The 19,911-nt window shown below is 42.3% G+C and overlaps 1 protein-coding gene across 3 annotated transcripts in view; it reads right to left on the bottom strand.

Moving 5' to 3' along the window:
- The window catches only part of PHAF1 (phagosome assembly factor 1), a 36,452-nt gene extending 17,107 nt beyond the window's left edge, over nt 1–19,345 (bottom strand). For 2 of the 3 annotated variants that reach the window (XR_006165748.1, XM_042797709.1), the window contains exons 1-5: nt 18,857–19,099; nt 13,160–13,242; nt 9,194–9,277; nt 4,397–4,440; nt 3,946–4,025 (exon numbers count right to left, since the gene is read on the bottom strand). Coding sequence is in view for 2 of the 3 variants with exons in the window: in XM_042797709.1 (XP_042653643.1) it covers nt 3,946–4,025; nt 4,397–4,440; nt 9,194–9,277; nt 13,160–13,242; nt 18,857–18,920 (355 nt within the window). In the remaining variant the exon portion in view is untranslated. Of the gene's footprint in view, nt 1–3,945; nt 4,026–4,396; nt 4,441–9,193; nt 9,278–13,159; nt 13,243–18,856; nt 19,100–19,276 lie in introns of those variants that run through there. The other variant, XM_042797710.1, reaches the window with a different exon arrangement.
- Nucleotides 19,346–19,911: the final 566 nt, after the last annotated feature.

Below are 19,911 nucleotides of genomic sequence, written 5' to 3'. Positions count from 1 at the left end.
TTAGTACAAAACAATTCTGTTCATTGTTATGTGAAACATTTGTACAATATTAACCAGAAAGTCTTTCAGCACAAACATGGATAAATTCCCTATTTCACACCCCCAGGAAGCATGTTCCTGAGCAGGAGCTCGCAGGTACCTCCCTGCCACTTCCAGCTCTCTTCCCCTAGAGGAGCTCCTGCCTGCGTGCCCCTGTGCAGCTGCCTGTGCCCCTGAGTAACAGGGCACAAGAAGGAAATGCTTCAGTCACGCAGGTCCTAGGCCAGTTACAATAGAAATTAAAAACAGCATCACCAGAAACACCAGCTGATCGGTCAGCTTTTACAAAGAGCAGTAATAAATTAGAACATGCACTGACTTCCAGCTGTCATCACGTCACGAGATGTCCTGATTTATTGCAGTGAATTGCACAACGTCAACTATAAACAGCAATAAGTCATCCCAGTACTTACTCAAGCAAGACATGCTGTTTTGGGAGACTGTGGAAAGCTTAAGAACAATCCCAGGAGACTGGGAGCTTGGGAACAGTTTTGGGATTGATGCTACCAGACTTCAACCTGTGCCTGGTAGCTGCTGTGGGGGAACACAGAGCTCTTGTAACACAGAGAAGCTGGTTCACTTGCAAAACAGTTTGAAAAAAGCAGAGGCAAAAAACAATAAAGAAACACTCCAAAACAAGAGAAGCTGCTTTATTCCACTTTACCAAAAGGAAATTAGTTCAATATTCCCTTTTTTTCTTACGATTTTATATTTAAGATGACCTAGCATAGAGAGAAAATTCACATAAATACATATTTCTCTCCCCCCAGTGCATTTCAAATGTTCAACTTGAGACACATGTCACAAGATATCTGGACAATGCCAGACCGCCCAGGATAGAAAAATAATAGTTGAGCAATAAGCACTACGCTTTCAAAAGTCATCATTCGCCTTTTCTGCAGAATGTGCTGGTTAAGAGCATTTTCCCTGCTTATCACTCAAAGGAAAACTTGTGGGGAGAGGGAAATGTTTTGATCTGCAGGAAAATTACACAAATCTCGCTCATGTGATAAATTATGATGCATCTTTTCCAAAGCCCACAGCCAGCTGGAGAAGTGTTTTTCCCCTAGTCATGCCAAGTGTGATATCTGATTATATAAATCGCATCAGTTCCCATCCCCTGCAATGTTTGTTGATGTTTAGGCTTAAAGGGCAAGGAATATTTCTATCCTTACAAAGTTCTCTCATATCTCCCTCAAGACCATATGTCACAACCACGTGCCTGGACAAGGTAAGCCTTTTTTTTTATTATTATTTCTTAAAATTTATTTACTACACAGGTACCCTGCAGAATGATTCAATTCTAAATTGCTGACAGAAGCAGAAAGACTGCTTCTTTGCCGCTGCACTCTGGGTGAAGGAAGGGAAAAGAGTCTGCCACCCAGGAAAGCAGCAGAGCGTGACCAGCTGGGAAATGTTTCTGTAGAGCAGGGCAGGACAAAGCCACCAACACCAGCAAGCCTGCAGAACAGGCACAGTCCTGATAAAGCAGAGGCAGATCCAAGTCAAGTCTTACTGGTAACAAGCACAAGACTTTTCTGGCACCCCAGGGGAGCCTGGGCAACCTCTGAAGTCTCTCAGAATTACAGAGCTAGAAGAGAGGAGCCCCTCCATCCTCGCAAGGGCACTGTGGCAGGAGGGAAGGACGGCTATTTTTCCTTCTACCTTATGACTTCAGTTCAATCCCACAGCCCTTATCCACGCTGAATGGCACTTCGGCAAACAGCCACAGCGGCTCGAACAGGATGTGATTTCAACAGAACCACTGGCAAGAGCGAGCACTTCCCAGCAGGAGGTCAGGTCAGAAAATCGTGGAAATGTGGGATAAAATCTTGGCTTTGACGAAGTTATTGACCTCCAACGTGGTCACATTTCAGTCAGCCCCATGACAAAGATACTACAACATTTCAAACTAACTTTAGCCAAAAAGTAAGGAAGCTGGTTGCAATTTTCCTGATGGCTTCTTTTTTAAAACCACTGATTTGGCAAAACCAAAACTGCTCAATGAATGTTGGTTTCAACACAAAACCGTTGCTAACCTTTTGGAATATGTTTTGAAACTATTGCTGTATCCTGTTGTGGGAAGGTTCTGCTGCAATCACCTTGGGTTTAAGTGAAAGACAACATTTTGTTTTAAATTCTAGTGGAGATTAACAACAAAATCCTTTTAAAACTTAACCGACTTGCACTGGAGTTTTGGAAGAGTATGGGTACAGAGAAGAAAAAGGATAGTTCTCTCACACTTTCATTCATGAAAGCTGGCACTTGGTACTTTGGTCACATTAAGAGGAAGGTTTCTCTTCCCACCTTTCCCCACCCCAGCTCAAATTTTTGTGGGACATGAAAACACTGTCATCATCCCTCCCACATACTGAAAACTATTCTGGTTTTTGCCTTTTCTGTTTCAAAAAAGATAAAGTTATCGAAAACTTGCATTGCATGATGCAGTTCAAACTGTTTATGACAGGCCACTTAGCAGAAGTATATGCTCTGTATTAAGTAGGCTGTTAATGGAAGGTACCAAATTTCCAGTGAGGAAACTGAATACACAAATGCACTAGTGAAATGGTAACAGAAGCCAACGTTTTAATAAATACATTTTCATATCTACATGTCACTGGATGAAAAGATGTTATGAAAAACTATCAGATGAAGCAAGTGCTCAAGTTTTCTTAATTGAAAATAACTGGCACTTCTGTCTGGCAAATTCAACACAAGGACATGTGGTGCCAAACTGTTTTTAAGTGCTTGCATACAATTTTATGCAGTATTAAAACATGCTATTTCTATCAGAATCAATGCTTACAGCTGGGTACGTATTGTTATGGTTCATAATATCACAATTTTGCAAGCACTCCACCTCTAAATATTTGCAAATAAATTACCAACACAGAACACGTAAAAGTTATACTATCAAGGATATAGAACTACTTTCACCCTTCCTAAATTCTACCTAGTCTCTTCTAGATACTATTTCCATAATAGATCTAACTATAGATCTCAGAGTTTCTGCCTAAGAGGAAACATTAAGATCATGACCAAAGTGAAGTTTAAAAAGGCCAATTCTGGTCCTTGGAGTATTATGGCTAGAAATCCTCCAAGCTTCATTTATCTCAATCTGATATTCATCTAGTACAGCAAGCTTTTATGCAATGATATTACTTTAGCCACATGACCCTCCACAGTTAATAAATCCTGTTCTGTAATGTGCAAGGGATTGTTTGCAGAGAACGGGGACAAAGTCTGGATATGCAATTGCCATCAATCACGCAGAGCACTAGCCTATTTGGGATCAGCTTGACTACTGCAAATGGACTGGGCTAAGATAGAAATAGAAAATGATGCTCTAAAAAGGGTATATTTTTTTTGTCCTCCCCAGTGCTCCCAGTAACAGGGAGGAGGTGCAAGCCAGTTATACCCAGGCTCAGACTTGATCCTGCCATAGCAGGGGTATAACCCCACTCTCAGAGCATGGAGCCTGAGCAAACGGTCCTGGCTGACTCTGCACTGAGATTAGCTCAAATGCCTGCAGGTTCATGGTATAGTTAATCCCTAAGGACGTGAGACAGCTGACCACGCATGAGAATGTGTAAAGACAACAGCATCAACAAAGCTTACAATTTTACGGTACTGGCAGTTCAAACCAGATCATTAATGACACCTGAACACGCCATTCTGTGCCAACAACTCTCCACCTCACTATTTCACTTGAAGAGAGTCACAAATGAATTTACAGTACATTTTATATGATATCCCAGCTATAAGAATACAACAGTTCTGGAACACAACTTCAAATCATTTGACAACAGAAGCGTCTATGCATTTCTCTGGGCAGACATACAGGAAAGACCCCCTAGAAACAAGTCTGTCAATCTAGGTGTGCTTCTCAGAAATGCTCTGGCTTACCTCCTGGATGTGTTGCTCCAAATGACTGATCAATTTGTTCTATGGTTGGAGCAATTGCCTGAGAGTTAAAATGGACACCACTGAAAAAGAAAACAAAATTAATCTGCCTTAAGAATACTGAATGGATGCTACAAACGTTTACTAATGGCAATACCCCGTTTAAACTGGAAGAAGCCTCAGAAGACTAAAGAAAAGAGTACATTGGTAATTTAACCAAGTGCTACGTTCAAGAAAGGATAATTATCTACATTCTTTTTTGACAGTTATTATGTTTTTTAACAAGAATGACTGGAAAAAAAATTATGTTTTTTAACAAGAATGACTGGAAAAAAAATTATGTTTTTTAACAAGAATGACTGGAAAAAAAATTAATTCAGAATTAAAAAAAAAAAAAGAGAGAAACCAGTCACCGTAATCAAGAAGAAATCATGGCAGGTCTTAAATCACTTACCAATATTTTAACTTCACCTTAGTCAAGTCATAAACTTCAATCACCTGAAACACAGGAAACAAGCATTACCATACTTCACACATTTGTGAATCACTACAGAGGCAAATTCTTGCCAAAAAGCAAGACTAGCTAGTGCTGCTCACTCCCCTCCTTAACAGAACTGTGCTAGAACAAATCACGCTGACAGAGACGGAACTCCGAAAACTGACTCCACACCTGCGCATCGGAAGCAAGTACTGCAGAACAACTGCGGGTTCGGTACGCTACCTCCCGATCCCCGATACATCAGCACTGACCTGCAGAAAGTAATCTTTTCACTAATACACCAGCATTTTAATTTCTGCAAAGATTACGCTTAAGCAAGTTCAGAGAAAGTGACAGCAAAACCCAGCTAATTAGGGAATCCTCTAATGAATGTCAAACAGTCGGCCGTTCCTTGGGTTGCTCTTACAACCCTGAAGAATGCCTGTGCAGTGTACTAAGCCTTAGCACTGACTGCACTGTGCTAACTTTCCCACTCCTAAAGCAAAAGAAGAACGCAGTAAGACTAAGTAGTAGCATTCCATTTCAATACTACATAAAAAGACATCAAGCAATCTCTCCAAGCATTACACAGGATAATCTGAAAAGCAGCCCACAAAGAATCAGATCAAGCCATAATACCCAGTTCTGATATTTATCAAATGCTTTAGACCTTACTGAATATTCCAAGGAGCTCCCCTCTCTGCAGATATTAGGTATAGATCCTTTGTTCTGAATACATTACTGCAAATGTGCTTCCGGGATTGATTTCATACAATTTTTATGTGACTGTTACTGAGTCTCGAGGCTAGACTGGGCTTTAAGCAGATCATTTTTGGTGACTAACACAAGCTTCTACCCTACATACGTGTTCCTGTGTCAGCAGGAAGAAGAAAATACGTAGAGCACATCATAACTGCTGTGAAGAAAAGGTAAAGTATTTTTTATTGCTTTGTATAATCCTCCAACAAATCACTGGCAGACTTAGAAAGGACCTACTCTTCAGCTAGAGAATAAAGCAGAATTCCCCAGGGAGCTTGCTACCAAATGTGGCTTTAAAACCTAAAAATATCAACAGCTAAGAAGGAAGTCTCGGGTTTGGGAGATGCCTGGCAAATAACCCTAAATAGAACAACTTGCAGTGCTTCAACCACTACATTAAAAAAAAAAATTTAAAAATCAACATTTAATCGTATGCTGTTGACTCACAGAAAGTTGGAAGAGTTCTCTGAAGCACTTTGTTTGCTTGGGAAGCCCACACATTTCAGGATAAGCAAGAAGTACAACACAAAGCAAGTAACAAATGAACATTCTGGCAGAACCAACATAAAGAAGACCAGATTTTTCTTCTTAATAAATATACTTTGATTTATGCTTTTTGGAAAAATCTGGTTATCCAGTATTTTAATTCAAATTCAATTTGGCATGTCCAGGTTTTCTTTACTGCACAGCTTGTTAAAAACAAAGGCTACTCTTATGAAAAGCTAGGAATGATTTTACATTTTTTTTTAGTGACCTTGCACATCATCTCTCCCCACAGAAAATGTTTCTGAAAATAGAGAAAACCACCCCACACACAGATCTAGTTTTGCAGCAACTACCAGAAAGCACTGGGCACTCCCCTGAAGTTCTGTTGAAACACACTGCGGTGGTGGAAGACAAAAGGATGAGTTGAACAACAAAAAGGAGCAGCACACGAGGAACAGCACATTGCACAAACAAGGTCCCCCGTGAGAGAAACACCCTGACATCAGCCAGCAGGCACCAGTTTGCCATCAGCCCTCTTCCCACGACTCACAGACCTATTCATGTCAACATTTCTTTTTACTAACGCCAGAGGAAGAAACAAGCACAATTTAGCCAAATGTAAAGGTAGTCAAAAGATCTCCTAACAGTCATGAAAGACATATATTGAAGAAACACTGCAACAGGCCATCCCTCTTCACACTAAAAAAGGATTTATTTTTTGAACTGCAGAAGCTACACTGACAAAAGGATTCACATGATTCTGTCCATGTGCAGAGGAACAAAAACTGAGAGAACCAAGGGCTATTCGGTTATGGGTTTACTACACAGCCAGAAGGCAGCTGGTTGAAATCAGGAAAACCTGATGTTTTGTCACACTCAGTTTTAATAATTACTACCAAGACTCATAAAGTGTTCAGGTATCTACTAACCAGCACTAACAGACCAACGCTGTGAAATTTAACTCATTCTCCACCTCAGAGGGAACATGTGCGAGAGACCCTGTTGCTAAAATCTATAGCAATGCTCTCAGAACCTGGTCCTGGATCTGCTCTTTCATGTCAGCTCAGGTTAGTAACACCTCCTGCAGGGCTCTGGCTGCAGGGGGTGAGTAGAGAGACTATGCACAAGCCTTCCTCCCCTCCCTAAAAAAGGGAGGCAACTTTCTAGGAATATTGCTATGGCTTTATGCCTGCATCAGCTCCTTTGGGTCTGTCAAGACTTTCCATTTTAGTAGCCTGTATTATAATCTCTTTTTCATAACCAAATCTAATAGTAAGTGTGTAGTAAAAAGAAAAAAAACACACAGAGCAAAGAAAGAAGGCATCCTGATTTTTCCAGTTTTGCTGCTGCTGAGCAACACTGAACACAGAGTCATAACATCTTAAAAACTGGCATCACTTATTCTACACCTACACCATTCTTTAACCAGTCCACTTGCTCACTTCTGAGGTGATCCCACAGAATTTCTTCTATAAAGCTTTCTGAATACTTTTACAAGTAGAAGTTTTCATAGCACTGCATGTGTTTACACAACTCTGCTTTTCATAGTTAAAACAAACAAAAGGTATCACTAGACCACTGAACCATAACACACCAGAAGAGATTAGGGTTTTTTCTATTTTTTTTTTTTAAAACCTAAAAACACATACCAGAAGAGAGGGTTTTTACTATTTTCTCTTTAAAACAAATTTTAAAACACATTGTGGAAAAAGGTGAGTAGAAAAACTCTTGCACAGTTCTTAGAACACTGGGTGTTGAAATGACAAAATCAGACCCGCAAAAACTGAAGGTGAAGAGTCATGACATACACTAGGTTACAGCACTTCAAAAACACAAGATTGTGACACTCCAAAAAACATCAGTAAGCCAGCCATGCACTTGAAGTGATTATGTCAGTTCTGAGCTCAGTCTCATTAGGAATTAGATATATTTCAGAAAGTTTCGTACATCCACGGCTGTAAGTACGGGTTACACTGATAAATCTGACAGAATTTTCAAGATATTCTCTTAAAAATTCACATACACAATCTGAATAATTAAGTTCTAAATCTTGACAAAAATAAAAATCCCATTATTACAAAATGACTTAAACAACAAACTACCGTAATGCAATCAGAAACTAATCTGACAAAAAACTGCTCAGTTGTTCCCCATATGAGCTCAATTTGAACTGAAAATTGTTCTTCAAAATGTGTATTTTTATAGTTAGTATGAAAGAGATTTTGAAGAAGAAAAATACAAACGTACCACGCTGTTACAGGTTACTACTAGAGAAAAAAGTACTTTCAACAACTACTAATTTGGGTTGCTACTCAACAATTTTATATATACATTCAAAGTATACAAAGAGCTCCAGTTTCCGCTGACAGCACACCGCTACACTTTTACAGTCATTTTGGGGATAAAGCACTATGCTGACATTTTGATGCTGGTTTTACTGGAGACGTGAGTTAAGGGGAACGAGGCTCCACCCACCACTGTTCCAAAGCTTGGAAGTACGGATGGAGCACCATATTCCAGACTTACCTAAAAGGTAAGCATTCCACTTTCTAGCATCACGTTTAACCCCACACTGCTCCTTTCAAAGCAGTTGGAGCAGTACACCCTAACCCCATCACTCAAATCAACACCTGGAGGGCACTTCGGTCGGGGAGAAATTTATGCACACAGGGTAAGAATCACACTGACAATGGTTTGACACAAAAGGACCACCCCAAATAACTGAGAAGCTACATACCAATATTTTAAATGCTTCAGTTAAAGCTTTTCAAAATTTTGTAATGATCTAATCATATCTCTTCGGTCCCACAGTTGCCCATTTTGTATGGATACCACTTCCATCACAGATTTTTTGCAAACATAAATGCCATGGGAGGTTAGTGACCAGCCTGCCCTTTCTTTTGCATCTTAACTACAGAAAGCATCCTAGAAAGAAGCAGATCACCTAAAAGCAAAGATGCAGAATTGCTGACCCGAGGACTTCAACTGCAAGAATAAAATCTCATCCAGAACAAAGTGAAGTCAGTGCAGCAGACAGCTGCTCACAAGAGGCCTGAATGTGGCTTTCTGGGGGGAAATCATGCACTCACAGCCACACAAGCACTCTGTGAACATAGCTCCACTGAAAACTAAGAATAGGAACAACTACGTTTAGTTTCAAAAATAAGATGGCAGGACAGATAAAGGAACAACCTGGGCAAAAAACAACACTGTCTGTTTTGCATTAACTGATGATCTGATTTCAGATCCTAGGCTTAGCTTTAGTAATGGCCTTTCGCAGGTTCTGCTACAACTGGAGACAAGACGGGCAAGTGAGACCACACTGGACCACCACACTACAGTCCCCAAGACAATGTTAAAGTGTCTTAATCCTAGAAACAGAGATTTAACGCCCAAACAGAAGAAATGCAGTTCATTATCACAAGAGAGCGTTATATATGGCAAATTAAATGTCTAAAAGAACCACATACTTATGTTAAGTGTCAATATATCCTAGGGTTTTGGTTTGCAGGAAGGGTGTTTTATTACCTTAAGTCTCTGATTGAAAGCATCAAACAGCAGTTTGATTCCATCCTGAGTCAGGTTAAGGATGAGGTCATGGCTAAGAGGTGACTGTAAAACAAAAAAAGCTGTTAGGCTTTTAATTTCAAGGCTTCTTCATTAAGATATGTATCATTGCATAAGCATAAATTGCTTCCTTGAGGAAAAAAAAAAAAAAAAAACAAAACAAACCTGCCTCAGAAAACCACCACTTTTTCAACAAAAAAGCATAACAAAAATGCATTTGGCCAAACCTCTCAACCCCTTCAGTTTCCTTATGAGAAGGAACAGAAGAGCCTGTGTAAGAGCTGCACCCTGCAAGAACTCCCCAAAGGGTAGGTGTCCATTACTTTAAGTGGGGGGGTGCTAGTGGGGAACCACCTTGAAAATTAACATTCCACAGTTAGCATCGGAGACATCATGCAGGGACAGTCTGTTGCTTTCTTGGCACACAAAAACAATAGCCCATCTCACCAAGTCTCACATGAGAACCAAGCATACGCTTGACAAAAAGATGGTAAGAAGGCTTTCCACCTCAAAAATCAAAGTGTGTCACAGTCTTCTTCAGGAAGGCTTCAGACTCTTATGTTGTGAATTTAGGTTTCCTTAGTTACTGTGAATCATAACTAAAGGCTTAATTTGCAGTCTGCCGGAGTCAAGAGGAGACATTCCACTGGCTTCACTGGTGTCTGTATAGGCTCTATGCCATCTCAGCCTGCTGGGACACTGGAAGCTGCTCACTCCTGTACTGGTACAATCCACACATACACAGTCAGTTGGCCCCGATTCAGCTATTTGATCATCTACCATCTAAAGCACATTTCCTTCAAAAAGTCCTACCCTCCACAACTGTCACCCCAGAGAAGAAAACAGGCTGAACAACTGGCAGGCAGCAATATTCATGTCCTAGAATCGCACTGAGCAGTTACCTAGCAAAAGGCAGAACAGGGATGGGGCATCTGGGGCATATACAGGCTTCTACTGTACACAGTCACACCATACAGCCCTTTTTATGAATTAAGCATAAGCCATCTTAAAAACTGTTACTCTCCCCTTCGCTCTACTGGGAAAAGGTCTGTGTTTCGACTTTCAGAAGTCGAATTTTCATCCTAAATTTTCTCCCCTCTTTATTCTCACATCAGCACTGTCTTCTAGCTTGGACACTTTTTGTGCATTCTCACGTGCATCTCCCACCCCTTCCCAAACCACATATTTAAGTAATCAGATCCTAAACCTCACGTCACTAGGTCCAAACAAGCCACGGGGCTTTCAATCCCCTGTCATGCAGACTTCCCATTCCCCTTGATCACTCCAGTAGCTTTTCCTGAAGCAGGTTCAGTTTAAGATCATCCTTCTTGAACACTGGTGATGTGGTGTGTAAGCTGTCTTCTAAATTAAATCTTCACAGCGCCTTGCACAATGGCATCAATACTTCACTACTGCTGGCAAACTTTTATGATACTGTGTAGGATTGAAGCAGCACTGCAATTCAGCCATGAGACTGAGATAAAAAGGTCTAGTGGCGATCCTGACAGTCTTTTTCTAAATGCCCTATGAATTTAATTTAGAAAGTCTACAGACAGAAAAAAAAAACATGTGTCATGTTGTATTTAAACATACCAACAGAGTCGTTCTGATACAGGATATGCTCTGCATTTCACTGGTTTCTGAGCAGAATTTTCATAAGGTTATTTCAAAATTAATGAGAGCATTACAAGTACTTTTGAGTGGGTGGAAAAAAAAACAACCAAACAAACACCTGAAGAAAAGCTTGATAACTAGTACAGCAAATAGCTTCTGTTCTATGCTGGCATATTTTCTAATAGAAGAAAAGTTTCCAGGGCACAAATTTAGTTCATGTGACTTTTAATACACAAAATAGAACCTCAAATACAAAAGATGATGCCAGGAAGCAACAGGAGAGTCCTCCCTGAAGGAAGCAACTCAGATGTGCGGTTACACTGCTAACCTACACAAAGCTGCAGGGAAAACCATTATCACTAAACAATCCCATCAACACAAATCCAGAGAAGGAGTTTTAGGAAAACATACAAGGACAATTAAGTACCCCACTTAAACTGACCAAAAAGGAGTTAAAATTCTTTAGTCACAGAAAATGGTTCATCAAGCTTTTTCTGGCACAGTTTGGGCATCCCATTTTTTATGTCAAGTTAACAAGAGAGCTGCGGGCAGATCTAATTGCATTTAATTGTCATATAAATTTTTGAAAGGAAATACTCTCTGCTAGAGTTCCAGGATCAGAAATTCAGTGCTTTAGACGCAACAGCTTGAAACAACATTTGATCACTATGCTCACAGACATTCTTTTAGAAAGCAAAGGGGAAAGACATGAAGGCTATTCAAGTATAGTTTAGCTAGAGGAAAGTTGTGCGTGACAAAGTTTATTTAAAGCTTTGAATCTCTAAGAACTGCAGCAGCAGCTCTTTGTGATCAGCTGCTAATGAAGTGCATGATGTTCTGCAGAGGGCGAGGATTATAGCCAGTCAGCTGCAGGCCCTGAGTGGCATGTGGACAGAATTGCACCGATATCAGGCACTGAATTGGAATAACAGACAGAAAAAATATCATCAGCACAACTATTCCAAAAAGTTGAGAACCACTATTTTGTTGGACTATGCAGATGTTAAAATCATCTTTACATTTATTACGGTTTGGGGAGAAAACCCCTGACACATCCCCCACCCCCACAGATAGAATAAAAATTCAGTGTACATGGTCAAGCACAATGTAGCTTTGCAAGAGGCGTAAAAAGCCAAGCAGCAGTATACCTTCCTTTCTAGCACTGGACCACTAATCCTTCTGAGATTCTACAAACCTGAGAGGAACGGGAATCTCATATTTATCTAAACAAACCTAGAAATAATTCTGGAATGCACTGTGGTAAGAAAAACTAAAAAAACCTTCAAAGCACACAAAACCCAAGGAATGCATTCACTGCCAGACGGATGCTCCCCTGCATTAAGTACAAGAAGCTAGATTTTCAATTTGCAAATCAGTCATCATAAAACCCATAAATCTACATAATATGAAACAAAAAAAGAGAGTTCATTTAATTACACGAAATGTATCCAGCAGTAAACGCCAGTTGAGCTCGTTCCTTAGCCATTCAGGATTCACTGCGAATGCATGAGGCCTCAGTCACTATTTTGATATAAACTGATATTCTATCAGATTTTGCCTTTTTCCTGGCCTAAAGCTCTAATCTGCAACATGTGAATATCGTCTTCTGATTCAGGTGCATTTCACATAATATACATCTGGAGAGTCACAGTTCTCCTTTGTCCCAGCTCTTCTTCCCTTCCCCTTCCTTCAAAGTGGGTATACAACACATTTTATTTGATCTAGCACAAACGTTTCACTTCCAGTCCCCTTTTTGATGGATGTCAAACGTATTAGGAACTTAATGCTTAGCTATGAAGAATGATTAAAACATCCATAGCTAGTTTAAATTATTGCATCCACTTTCTGCAGACAAAATTCCAGATCCAGAGAGAAAGTGTGGAAGCCTTTTCAGGGGGTTCATCACCACTGAATCAAACACTAAAGCAGAAAGTAATACGTGGTTCAGTACTTCAAAAATACTGCAGTGCCTGAGAATGATCATGTAAAAAGATTAAAATTAAATCATCCAGCTAATTACAGAACATTTCCCTTCTTAAAGGAAAAGCAATAATACCCCACAACCACATATACAAAACTGACACCTGTTAAATCACTGCACTGCAGTAATGATTATTACACTTGGTGTGTAATATCTGTTATGAAAGCTACACCTCTGATATCACGGCAATAATTTGGTGCAATTCAACATCAAGCAGCTCCACCATTCATGGTGTGTCATGCTAACGTACATATTGTATCAGTACAACCCTTAACGCCTTAATTCTGGGACACAATTAAGGGAGTGACCCGGCCAGACCATGCCCTACTCACCTGTTCACTGTAGAGAACCTGGACATTTTTGATAATTCGACAGTGTTTCTGAAGAATTGCTACAGCCTGAGCCAATGGCATTCCTGTAAAATAAAACAGTTGCATTTTTTCAGTTTGGAGACCAGCTAACAGTGTTTTTCAACAGAAAGGTTACAGATGAGGTAACAGAGCTGTCATCAGCAAACAGTACATTACAACAGAAAGGCATGCAATCAACAAATAAACCTACTTGACTCATGGTATCAGCACAGCCCTGGTTTTTTGAAACAGAAAAGTCATTGTTTACCTACCAGTTTGTTAGGCATATATGAAAGAGAAGTATCTCTAGCCACAGAATTAAACAGCAAAGTTCAGGCAGAAAAAGTGCAGACCTTTCTACAGTCCATGCACAAAATGTTCTGCTTTTTGGGGTCATCATAGAATTGTTTAGGTTGGAAAAGACCTTTAAGATCATCAAGTCCAACACTAAACGATGTCCCTAAGTGTCACATCTACATGTCTTTTAAATACCTCCAGGGTTGGTGACTCCACAGCCTCCCTGGGCAGCCTGTTCCAACACTTGACAACCCTTTTGGTGAAGAAATTTTTCCTAATACCCAAGCTAAACCTCCCCTGGTACAACCTGAGGCCATTTCCTCTTGTCCCATCACTTGTTACTGGGAAGAAGACCCCGACAGCCCACCTCACCACAATCTCCTTTCAGGTAGTTGTGGAGAGTGATAAGGGCTCCACTCAGCCTCCAGCTAAATCACCCCAGTTCCCTCAGCTGCTTCTCAAAGGACTCATGCTCCAGACCCTTCACCAGCTTCGTTGCCCTTCTCTGGATGTGCTCCAGCACCTCAATGTCTTTCTTGTAGTGAGAACTGAACCCAGTATTCGAGGTGTGGCCTCCCCAGTGCCGAGTACAGGGGGTCAATCGCTTCCCTAGTGCTGCTGGCCACACTGTTGCTGATACGAGCCAGGATGACATGGGCCTTCCTGGCCACCTGGCCACACCGCTGGCTCACATTCAGCCACCTGTTGACCAACACCCCCAGGTCCTTTTCTGCCGGGCAGCTTTCCAGCCGCCCTTCCCCAAGCCTGGGGTTGTTGTGACCCAAGCGCAGGACCCAGCACTGAGCCTTGTTGAGCCTCGTACCATTGGCCTTGGCCCACAGACCCAGCCTGTCCACTTCCCTCTAACTGATAAAATAACCTACACCAAACTCAGCTAGAGCTGGCAGGAGCACACATTCAGTAGGCTGCTGGACTGCATTTTATGGCATATTCTTTATCATGTTTGATAAACTACTGAGTAGTTGTAGAAGACAGAAATATTAAAATGGAGCAATGATTCTCCTCAGACCCAACAGGCCACATTAGCTCCTGATACAGCTACATTCGTGTCAGGGAAGAAACTTTATCTTCTCAGTTTACAGACAAGATAAACATACTAAACAATTTGGTTCAATTGAAGTAATACACTTAATAGTCATTCACCCTCTAACACCATTTCAAGAGATTATTTTTTTTTGTTGTTTTTTTTTTCTTCAGTGTATATCTTATCTTTACAGCTATAAATTTTTGCAAGTGGAATGAAACAGCTGATTCTGCAGAAAGAATAGCACCACACCATCTCATCCTTTATCACACTTAAAACCTTTGTTGCCTTTCCAAATGAAATGTGATCATGTTCCTGGACTCAAAGCAGGCATTTGTAAAGAGAGGTTATGAGCTCATAATGGTGAAGTTTTATTTCCCTACTAATTGCTGCAAGTCAATTTAGATTAGTTATCTGACATTTTATTTACATTCCTTGCTCCGTTCTTCTCTATTTCTAGTTTTTAAATATTAAGAAAGTTGCCCTGATTAGGGAAAATTTACCACAAGACCTACACTTTAGTTAACAGTTCAGGCATTCAGATTTTTAGTTGCTAGTTACACCTCTCAAACTCAGACCACGCATCATGTTCCAAAGCACCTTTTACACATTATCTACAGTACCAAAGTGAGAAAACTCCCTCTCCATATATATCTCACAGACAAGCCTAGATCACCATAGGTACTACTTTAACATAATACTAATGTAACACTAGGAAAAAAAAATAATTTTCACTGTTGCACCTAACTATGCGCCTGTCGTGCCCATACACCACCATTTTTCTGCAATTATGAAATCAAGTTTGGCCAAAACAGGCTTATAGATTAGAACAACAGTGATTCAGTTTGTAAATATCATATACAATTGTTTCTCTGAAATTGTTCTTCATATTAGTCTGGAAATTTTTTTCTTTTGCAGCTAGAAATTATACACCAGAAGATGATATAAAAATCAAAAAGAATAGCTGTTATTTTAATAATGGTAATAAAGTTAAAATGCACAGAGCCACACAATAAAGCAGCACTGTTTCCTATTATCTAGGAAATAGCAGCTGCCTTGTAGTCTAAGCAGCTGAGTTTTTAAAAGACAGTTATTATGCATTAGATAATATTTTCAAAATGGAACAGAAACTTAACAGCAAGAAGCTAAGATCAAAAATGCTACTGTGAAAGTTTCATGTTTCTTAACCTAGTAGAAGCTATAATTCTAAAGAAAGTGAAGATGATTTAAAAGTATAAAACCCACTTTCAAAGTCAGTATTTCGAGGAGACTTGAAGAGGTAAGACCATGAGCTCTTAAAAAAAAAAAAAACAAAACAAAACAAAAAACAAAACACAAAACACCAAAAAAGAAGTGGCAAAGGCTCAAGCAAAGCCAGCGAACAAGCTGACAGAATCTATACACCGATGGCAAGCATCAGAAGTAGGTAATGTTTCAGTAAAAAAGCATGTGGTTAAAAAAAGTGCGCAAACACGAAGTTCAGTTTGTAGTCCGATGTAAACTGATGCAATCTTGGGTTAGTAAGTGTGCAAACAGATGGCTCATGTGACTCTCTTACTCAGAGCTTTCTCAAGCTGCAAGCAAATGGACATGGACTGATTTTGTTCAGTTTTCAGCAAGTGAGAATCAAGCAGATTTTGCCATGCAGCTGCTTAGCAAAGCTACAGTGAGCAACTTAAGTTCTCCAAGAACAGTTTGCAGAATGTAAAACATGCGTGGAGGAGCCAATATCCTCCCTTTGCCTCCATTAGCACAGAGCCAAAGGAGGAGGAAAGAAACTGGGTTATTTTTCTCCACCCTTCTCACGCACACACACAACACCCCCTTTTCCTCAACATTCGTCAGCCTTTGCAGTCAAAGAGGAAAACAAAGAATTCTTTTTCCCCTGCTCACCAGTCAGGGGGAACGGGGAAGCAAACATGGTTTCCAGCACATCAGACAGTCAACCAAACTGAACTATGGCAAATAACGCCCACAAAGACCAGTGCTAGGACTCTCATATCACAAAGTTGTCCCGTTTCTAAACGCTGGAGTGATACAAGCAACAAGACACTCCTCTCATACGCTGGTCATGAACAACATGGCTTGAAGCATTAGTCTGTGGTAAGACTACGTCTCTTGAAGGGGAGAGGGTAGAGGAGTGAGTAGAGATCAGAAGAGAAGAATACAAGAAGATCCAAGAAAAGGTGAATCGTAACACATGGAAGAGAGTGAAACTTAGGAGAAGAAGAAAGTATAAAAAGCAAGAGAAATGCAAGTATGCCTTAGAAATTATACATCTCAGATGCTAATAATACAGCTATAGGCACTACAAAATAAGTATTTAATTGTTCTCCTTTAAAACGGCAGGAATGAAGCCCGAGAGGTGCAGTGACACAGGTATCTAATTGAACACAAAACTCAGCCTTGGTTAAATTTTTTATGCTCTGGTCACATAATGAGTCACCACTGGAGCCAAAAACAGAATCCAAAAACTCACGTAAAAAATTTTCCTGGCATTTCCCCTCAGTCATCTCCATTGTGGGCACAATGCTGGAAGCCAGAGTCAGCAGCAGTTCAGGAATACTGCCATTAGTTCTGCTAAGAGCAGATCTAAACAAACAACGAGTGGAATACCGCTGGCAGCGAGAATCCCATTTTCACCCGCGCTTCCAACCTCGCTACCACAGCTGAACCAGCTTTATCAGCAGAGACAATTTTCATACAATATCCCTAGTGCAGGACAAAGTTAAGTACCTTAGGACCTAGTCAGCCTCCTGCTCTATACCAGCAGGTCATGCTAATTATATATTAGACACATCACGTGGTGGCTATGTTTACTCCAAGAATTACAGGCAAGTTTCCTCCCTCTCTATGCATATGTGTGTGTGTGTACACACAGACAGAGACACGGTACATAATTTTAACCATGAGATTGCATTAACGGGCTTCTTTGGAAAATAAAAATAATCTTCTCTCTTCCCTGTTTTCTCTTTGTGTAAGGAGAACGGGTGGAAGCTGGTACTACTTATTTATGAAGATTGTCAGGGTATCTAATTTGAGATTGCACTTCTTTTCAGGTGAACTAAGGGATCACGGCAGGTCGCGCCGTGCTAGGAGCGCACAGTAACGCATTAGCGGTATACAGAGATCACCAAGAGCTCCCAGGGTGGGACCTGAGGTGCTATAATTAGCCTCCAAAAGCCATTCTAACTCTCCCCGTAACCATCAAGCTGTAAGTGACTCTCAAGTCACGGCGGCATAAACAGCCCTTTGTGTCTGATGGGTTTCACATCAACGGCTCCGTGTCACAGCACCACACCGCGCTTCGGTGCGACCCAGGTTCACGGCAGCTGTGTAACAGTGTTTTTCAGAAACAGCCTGTCCCCCTGCTGCCACAGGTGACAGCAGCAGAAGCTTAACTCAAGCACTGGCAGATACAGACGGCTGCCCTGTTTGCATGAGCCAAACTACTACTACCAGTAACTGTGCTTTAGACAGAACAACAGCAAAGTCGGAAAACTGAGAGGAAGAGTCCAACGTCGGTATCCCAAACAATCACTTGGAAAATGGGACAGCTGGAGTATTTTCTGAGAGCTTTAAGGACTACCAACATCTGCTTTGAAAACACAGGTCATCTGAAGAATCCATACCATCTGACTTTCAACTGCACGTTTAAGGAAGCACCAGCCAAATTTCCATCAGCTGGGAGAAAAGTTCTTTCTCATCACAGTAAATAGAGGAATGGCTGGTAGGGGAGGGATGAAAAAGTAAGAATCGCTTTGGGGAGAAACACTTGTTGTCTAACTCTGTGAAAACCTCCCAAAAGTTTACTTTCTCCACTATAATGTCACAACCCAGCAACAACACAAGCAAACAGTGGACTCAACTTGTATTTACAAAGAGTTTGTACAGAGAAGCACAGTATTTATGCCAACTATTAGCACACAGTTGAAGATGCTGCTATTATCTGACATATTCAGGTGACAATCAGTACATCCACATCTACTCTTTTAGGAGTTATTTCGAAATATTACTAGTCTAAGAGGGCAAGGCAAGGCAAAACAAGGTAGAGGAGTAGAGGAGAACATACAGGCTGTTAAACAAAGCACAACTCGGCGTGCAGAAGCTGCAAGGTGAGGCTCTGCGCTGCGAGGGAATCCTGAAAGCTCGTGGGTTGGTACTTTTAGCGGCAGAGCAAGGTGAGCTTTGACTCCGTCTTCCTTTGACGGTGCAACTGTCTGAAAGCGTCGGGATAAACCTCACGAATCGTGAGGGGACCCGAATCACCGCGCTCACGCACAGGGGGGGGGGGTGGGTGTTGGGGGGGGGTGGGGGAAAGGACGACACACACTTACCCAAGGTGAACTCCCATTGCTCGTTCCCCAGAGACCGCTCGGGCACCACCTCCAGATCTAGCATTGGCTCGGGGAGCGCGGGGGCCGCGGGCTGGCACGGCAGGTCACCCGGTGGCTGCGCCGGACCTCGGAGGGAAGCAGGAGGGAAACTGGAGGGAGGCTGGCAACCGCCCCCCGCAACCCCCCGCCCCGGGCTGAGGGGGGAGCGCGGCCGCGGAGAGCGGCCCCCCCCTCACCGCCTCCCCCCCCCGCCCCGCCCAGCCCGGCCCGGCCCCCGAGCCCCGGGGAAGGGCGGCGGCAGCCCCACCGCTCGGCCCGGACCCACTGGGGTGGGGTGTGGGGGGGCGGGGGAGGGGAGTGGGGGGGTGTCACGGCCCACGGGACCCCCCCCCCCCCCCGCGCCGCGGGGCCGCCACTCACCTCACTTGCGGCTGCTGAAAAAGTGCTTTGCAGCTGTCGTCAGGCGAGCCCGCGCGCGGGGCGGGGCGCGCCTCCCCTAGCCCCGCCCCTCCGCGCCCCGCCCCCGCCGGCCGTGGGGGAGGGGGGAAGGCGGCGGCTCGGGGAAGGTGAGGTCGTGGGTTCGAGTCCCGCCGCGGGAAGCTGGGCGGGGCAGCCCGGGGGGTGGAGGGGGGAGAGTGGTGGGTGCAGCCCCACCGCCACCTCCTGTCCTTGTCGCCAAGCGAGTGCCAGACCTACGGCGCAAGCTCTAGTGACCCACGTCGCAGCCTGCCACGGTAAGCTCAGAATTAAAAAAAAACCAAACAAACAAAACAAAAAAAAAAAACAACAAACAAACCAAACCCAAACCAATCCAGTTGCATCCAGTTTTTCCGGTTGAAAGGCCAGGGTGGGGGAAAGAGTTAAGGAGAAATTAGTCAGTGGCACGAGCAAAGTTACCAGAACAAGCTCAGGAATGACTCAGTAAGGAAGAAAGTAGTAACGAGGTCACTGGCTTGCAATGCAATTTGAGAAAAGAAGGGTACTGCCACCCAAGTGTTTTGTCCCTCAAGAAGTCCACTTTTCCCCCAGGGTGGTGGTCATGGTGTATGAACCTC

This window comes from Tyto alba, unplaced genomic scaffold, assembly GCF_018691265.1.
Source record: "Tyto alba isolate M040663 unplaced genomic scaffold, T.alba_DEE_v4.0 Super-Scaffold_26, whole genome shotgun sequence".
Classification (NCBI taxonomy): Eukaryota; Metazoa; Chordata; class Aves; order Strigiformes; family Tytonidae; genus Tyto; species Tyto alba.
This window is presented reverse-complemented; position numbering and strand designations above follow the sequence as displayed.